Source organism: Pezoporus wallicus, unplaced genomic scaffold, assembly GCF_028554395.1.
Source record: "Pezoporus wallicus isolate ANWC-B61680 ecotype Strahan unplaced genomic scaffold, APGP_CSIRO_Pwel_v1 contig_8143, whole genome shotgun sequence".
Classification (NCBI taxonomy): Eukaryota; Metazoa; Chordata; class Aves; order Psittaciformes; family Psittacidae; genus Pezoporus; species Pezoporus wallicus.
Window position 1 is genome coordinate 80,479 of NW_026636259.1, and position 6,790 is coordinate 87,268.

A 6,790-nucleotide genomic window follows, 5' to 3' on the forward strand; every position below is an offset into this window, starting at 1 on the left:
AATTTTAGTCTGCTGTTACCTTGGTGCTGTCCAAGAGACTTCCCTGTGTGTGGGTAATGACTCCCTGGGAGGGAAAGCCACTAACCCTTATGCTGGTGGTATAGAAAGGGAGTGAAAAGGCTGCAGGTGTGCTTTGTGCTAACAGTTTGTGTGGCAAGTCAAAACCTGTCAAGTAAAAGCGGGTGAAGCTGTGTGGACCTTAGTGCCATAGAAATACCCTTTCCCTTGTGAGCTATTACCTCTGATTACCAGGAAATTTGGGGTTGCTGATGCTAATGCCTAAAAAGCCAAGGGCTAATGTCTGAAAAGCCAAGGGTAGGGCTAATATTCTTTCTTGATGAGAGCCTGTCTGGGCAGCTCAGTAAAATCATGACATGAGGAGGGTCTTGTAGCCTAGAAACCAGGACTCTCCCCCTGTGCCCACCCCAGTGGGCTGTTGAGGAGTGGACTGTTCTGTGGAGCAAAACCATTGCAGCCATGATCCAGAGCCTCCAACCCTTGCAGCATTTAACTCCTACCCGTGGTGCTCTGGCCACAGCAGTGCAAATGTAATCCTGTGGAGGTTGTTGTCAATACCCTGAGCAGGGCGGCTCCCAGTTTGCCTGCAGCTGAGTGATGTGGGCTGGGTTCTGACACGGTGGCACGCGTGACTGGGTTGTCTTCACAGCCTGCCTGAGTGTGTTTTGTCTTCCTTCCTTGCAGGTGAATGTCGGCTTGCTTGGTGTGAGCTTCTTGGGTTTCTGCCTTCCAATCTACCTGGTGTGCTACAGGCGCAGGCTAGAGAGGGAAAAAAAGCAGAAGATGGAGGATGCCAAACTCTTCTTCAAAATCAACGGCACTCCCAATGAGGAAGCCTTTGTTTAAACTCTTGCTTCAAATACAACCTCCCCTGTACAGGTTCCTACCACGTCCGTGGGTTCTACCTGTGGTGTAAGCCAGGCTGTTTCTCCCCTGGCTCTGCCAGTCTTTGCCCATCACTGGAGTGAGGGCCGGACCTCATGACTGTGCTTTCCTCAGACACGTGGCAGGAGGAGACTTCCCACTCCTTATTCCAGAACACGGGTCTCTTTCCCTTTTTATAAAGGCCACACAGATACTGTGTCTTAAACCATCCCCTGATCACACTCTCCAGTGGCAGAGCCTCTGCATAGGAAACTTGGGAGAGAAGGAACAGAGGGATGGGGGAAGAGGGAAGAAAGACCCTAACTTGAGTTTGCAAAGGTAACACACTGAAGTCTGTTTTCTCCTCCTCTTCCCCCAACCTTGGCTGTGACATTGTCTCGGATGCAAGCTGCACGTTCCTCCCTCCCTGAGGCTTCATAGTGGTCTCTCTGCTTGATATGTAGTTGGACCCAGTGGTTTTATTGCCTATCCAGACATACCCTGGACTGGTCCTGAGGCAGGGAAGGGGATTTTATTCCTACGTGTGTGAGCACAGCTTCAGTGTATTGCTAAATGTTGGCTGCTAGCACTGACAGCTCCCAAACCTTTTATTACTGCAAATGACACAGACTTGTGAGCAATGGATCTGCCTTCCACACTGAAGAGCCTAGCGTACTGCTTGGTCCTAGATCAAGCTTTCAAAGGCCTGGAATGACTCCTCTTCCTGGCCCATAAACCACCTGTACGTGTTTTAAACTGTCTGCAGTCCTGGAACCTTTGAGATAGGAATTGGGTCTCATTTACCGATGAAGTGCTTTGGGACTTGTTGCCTTTTGCCTCTTCTTCCTTCCACCGTGACCCTGGGAGGGGAGCAGCAGCATGTACTAAAGGTGGAAAAGCTTCTTGAAGCTGAGCTCTGGGGCTCCAAATACCTTGGTGTTCACATGTTGTGAGCTGACTTGCTGTTGAAAAGAACCAACGAGTGCAGAACACTCCTTTGTGTGTGGTAACTGGATCCTGTGGACATATGGGTGATGTGGCGAAGTAATTCTTCCTCCAGCCATAGCTTATTTACACCATTCTGGTAACAGCCCCCAAGCTGCTGAACACCAGGTTACTGCGACTGACCAAAAAGCTGCCGGTTTGGCTGTATTAAGAACCTTCTACAATGCTGATGCTCTGTCTGGACAGAGTACATGGTGATGGATTGTATGCTGAAGCTGACTTAGAGCAATACGTGTGGGTAAAGGTGCCCCCAGGTCTGTTCACCATGGAGGGAATATAAAGGGAATTTTTAACCTGCTTATTTTTATAGAGGTTTTCCTAAGTCTTGTCTAAATTTGATGTTTCTGCCCTTAACCTTTCTGTTGAGGTTGGTAGCTCAGCCTCTATGGCATTGTGACTAGCATTAACCAGTGCACCATTTGGACCTGCTCGGAGCAGAAAGGTGCAGTGTTGAGGGTGGCTATTGCCAGTGGACATGCAGCACCAAATGCAGTGGGCTGAGCTAATGGCTCTCGGGAGGGTTGGGAGCAGAAACCAAACAGTTCTGAAGATGCAGTGGTGGTGCTTTCTGAACTGCTGACCCCTGTGGTACTGCAAAGCCTGGCAGGGGGTAAATCATTCAACTGCTTTATGTCTGGTTGGGAAAGTCTGAGAGTCAATCGCTGCCCTGTTAGTGCTGGAGATTGGAAACAACAGCGCGCTCAGACCTTCCTTTGGGAAATGACCTGGAAACTGGGTGTTAACCCCGTTACAGAAGGCTTGGAGCATGCAGGTGCTCAGCCCAGCCAGGTCTTCACCCTTCCTACAGAAGGCTGGTGACCTCTTGGGCAGGACGGCTGGAAACCCTGCCAGCAGAGGAGGAGGAGGAGGAGGCAGCTTTTGTGGGGCAGCAGCGCCATCTCCAGCCAGGCTCCTGCGGGCAGCTCAGACGGTTCTCCACCCCGTGGTACCTCTTAGTCTGCAGTCACTCCTTTGGAAATAGCTCACTACTTGAGTATTTTACACGTTTGTGGGTTTGTTTTTTTAATGTGTTGCTTTTATTAAATGTGTTTGTTCCAAGACAGCCTTGCTGCCTGCTGTCAACACTTCACTCTTGTACAACTTCTTGTCTTTTGTTGACCTCTAGCTTTGGTATGAGTTAGCCACTGCCCCAGCTTTCCTATCTTCTGTGTCAAGCAATAATGAAGGAGGCAGAGTCTTGATTCATTTTCCTGTTCACCTGGCATCGTCTCAAGTACACGTTTGGAGACCACCAGCTTGCCTAGATTTCCAGAGGGCTTTCTATGGATTTCTGCATTTCATGTTATATACTCCTAAATATTGTGAAGATTCCAACTTGTGCTCTGATTGTGACATGACAATAATGGGTTAAATGTAACTTATTTATTTCTTTTATCAGTGAGAGCTCAGACAGGTGAGTGTCCTCAGACTGGCAGTGTCTTAAAACAGATGGCTGTTGGTGTGCTGACTCAGCATTACTTCCACCTCACATTCAGAACATCATACGTGGTAGCTTCCACTCTTTGGCCACTTGAATTCCCCATAGAAATATCTCTGCAAAATGGGGGAATAGTGGCATGTTTTCAGGAAGCCACAGGAGAGATGCAGCTAAATTAAACATCACCGTTTTACTTCTGCCATCTACCTCCCTACTGCAGTTCCCAGTTCCTGCCTTCTATGTGGAATAGCTTCTAAGCCAGTTTCATCTGATAAAATGGTGGATGTATGTGCTTAGCACCCCTGCTGATGGGCTGTGGTGTTTAGAAGCTGCTGGTAGGCTGTGAGGAATAGAACCTCACTCCTTTTTGAGCTGGAGTTTCAGGCTCTGTTTGCAGATGGTGAGTAAAGTGTGCCTTCAGCTGGCAGTCACCAGGAGCAGTGGGTACACAAGTGGGAAGTTGTGGGATGAGAAGTATTTAGATGAAATATTGGGAAAGAAGCTCTTCCCTGTGAGGGTGCTGAGGCGCTGGCACAGGGTGCCCAGAGAAGCTGTGGCTGCCCCATCCCTGGCAGTGTTCAAGGCCAGGTTGGACACAGGGGCTTGGAGCAAGCTGCTCTAGTGGAAGGTGTCCCTGCCCGTGGCAGGGGGTTTGGAACTGGATGAGCTTTAAGGTCCCTTCAACCCAAACTATTCTGTAAGCCTATTTTCCAACATGGGGCTGGTTAAAAGTGGTCTGATACATCTGTTAACTCAGGGAGACTTTTAGTTGCTGTATATAAGAAAGTTATGCCAAGGAAAAATTCTTTTTCTATGTGCTCTGTCTCTTAAGAATTGGTCAAGGATGGAGAAAATAAATGCTGGGCTAGGTGAAAAACTGGTCTGATGTAGCAGGATTTTATTTACTCTGATAATTGTGAACCAAACTACTTTGAAAGAGCAGTCCCACATTTATCTATCAAAAACCTGGATCTGTGGGCAGGGTGTGCAAATACTCCACCAACTGTGGCACAACTGCTTAAATACTGTACCTCCTGCAGGGTGGGCCCATTGGAGGATAGAGCATAGTGGCTTCAGCCTCTTCTATATGTCGTTTTGCATGGTGCAGAAGTGAACGCTGTTGGGATAGTCCTGTTACACGTGGTTGTTCATGGGCAGCCTGCCTTGATCTTTGGCCGTTATGGAAGTGTAATTGTGGATTACTGGAGTCTGGAGTGGAAAACAGCACTGCTGCTTTCTTAGCCAAGTGATGTGGGACCAAGATGATTCCTGATGTGCTTTTCTATGTGGCATGAGCCACCTTATGGAAAAAAAGATTAATGGGCCACCAAAGTGTGATGATGGAAAAGCCCTTGTCTCCTCTGTAGCAGCATCCCCAGCTAAAGCTAATGAAGTAGAGACCTGGTATGTGTGTACTTGCTCACAGAAGGAGCCCTCAGACTCAAGAGTGTTGCTGTGTAAGGGTGATTGCACCTTTGGAAACACTGCTCCTGGCCTCTACAGACTTTAAATATGTGTAATATATATCCATACTTACAGGAAATAAACTGAGAATTAAACTGAGTGGGGAAGGGAGGGTGACAGCTTATTCCTTTCACTAATCTGTCAGTACCATTGACACAGTCTTCATAGCAGCGATGCTGTCAAGAGTAGCAGAGAAAATGTGTGCTGTTCTGTTTAATAGGGCACTTTTACAGCTTTATTCAGTTACTGACACAGAGAGTCAGGATCCGTGAGATGAAACTGGACACAGATGTCTGCAAAAACACAAAAGAGGCAAATCTTGCTGAGACTCCAACTTCACTGCAATGCTGCTCCAGGCATTGAATGCTTAACTCCCACAGCAAAGCCTGGCTTCTTCGTGCTCCGTCTACAAAGGAAAACTGTAGGATAACGAGATTTTAACTCAGTAAATCACTACCATGTTTTAAAGTGGGAGATTTCCTTCTTGACAGGCTGCTAATTTGGAAAATACGCCACAACTATAGAGCAGATACTGTAGGGTAAAAAGAATGAAATATTTAAAATGACAAGTGTTGAGGGTTTTGTTTGTTGGGTTGGTTTGGTTTTCTTTGAGTCTTTTCTATTATCTGCAGAGCTTTTGGTATTCCCCACTTCCCAGTTTAGAAGTGCAAAGTACTCATAATAGAAATATGTATTACAGTAGCATTCCTGATGGGAAAGGGGCTGCTTCCTTAAAAATAAAAAGCCACTTCTGATTTATATGTCACCACGTTCTCTTCTGTGGACTGGCTGAAACAATGCCGTGTTATGTAGCTGCATTCTTACCTGTTAATTATAAACCTTACAGGTCCTTGTTTTTCTGCCTGTCTCTGTGCAATCTGTTTTTACCATGTCCTGTGCTCCCTGTTGTCATCCTTCCCCCTGCTGCTTGCCACTTCTTTGTGCCTGACTCTGTCACTTTTCATTCTTGGGACAATCCCCTTCTAAAGGAAGCCCTCTCTTTTTAACCTGCCAGCTTTAGCCTCTCCCAATGCCTCCTGCTCCCAGGGTTGATGTGCTGTTTGTCAAAGTTGAACTGTAAGCTCCTCGTGGCAGGCTTGTGTCATCCTCTCTGTGTGTGTAAGGTGATGTGCACTCTTGCAGTAATATCTACAAATAAAGGTGGTATTAAGTTAATCACTAGTTTTCCTGTAATAAAGGTATTGCTTGGTTCTTAATGAGGCTATGGAAGCATGAATGCTTTACATGGTGTCATTTGCCCAGTGGCATGAGACGTGTCGAGTGTTGCCCTTGACTGGTTCTTCTCAGGTTAGGTGTGAACAGCCAGATGTCAACTAATCTTAGAAAAGTAATCTCTTAAATACATAGTTAAGTAATACACACAGCAAGTTGGGAAAGAGCTCAAGCTCAGTTCCACAGCGTGAATAGCTATCAAACAGTGAAAGAGGAACAACTCTACCCTAGGTGGGAATGCTACAGGAGCGATGCAAGAAAGCATCACCTCAGTTATCCACACTGGATATGTGGCATTTTGTTTCCAATCACACAAAGAGAAGCCTTGCCCTGTGATTTCAGTAACAAAAGTAATAAAGGTAGGGCTTGTTAGTTGTTCTTTATTGAGTGCAGGCCCTGTAAAGGGGGTTTGCAGTTGTCATGACTAACTGGGGTTACTCTTAATGCCAACTACAGCTGGGCTGGCTGCTGCCTGGGAGTAGTCATGAAAATGGGTAAGGCCTTGAAAACGCTGCGAGTTGTGATCTGGTGCCAAGGTGGAGCCTTGTTGCTGGAATTCTTCATGGAACCAGAATAGCCTGGGTTGGAAAGGACCTTACCCTCATCTAGTCCAATCCCTCTGTCTTCAACTGGACCGAGTTGCCACATCCAGCCTGGCCTTGAATGGCTCCAGGGATGGTCTGGGCAACCCGTGCCAGTGTTTCACCACCCTCATTGTAAAGCATTTTTTCCTCACATCCAGCCTGAATCTTTTAGTTTAAAACCATC

The 6,790-nt window shown here is 46.9% G+C and overlaps 1 protein-coding gene across 1 annotated transcript in view; it reads left to right on the plus strand.

Annotated features, from left to right (window-relative positions):
• SLC43A2 (solute carrier family 43 member 2) overlaps positions 1 to 3,451 on the plus strand; it is a 29,392-nt gene extending 25,941 nt beyond the window's left edge. The window contains exon 14 of the mRNA XM_057399474.1: positions 703 to 3,451. Within this exon, the coding sequence (XP_057255457.1) occupies positions 703 to 864 (162 nt within the window). The 3' untranslated portion in view covers positions 865 to 3,451. The remainder of the gene's footprint in view (positions 1 to 702) is intronic.
• The last annotated feature ends 3,339 nt before the right edge of the window (positions 3,452 to 6,790 follow it).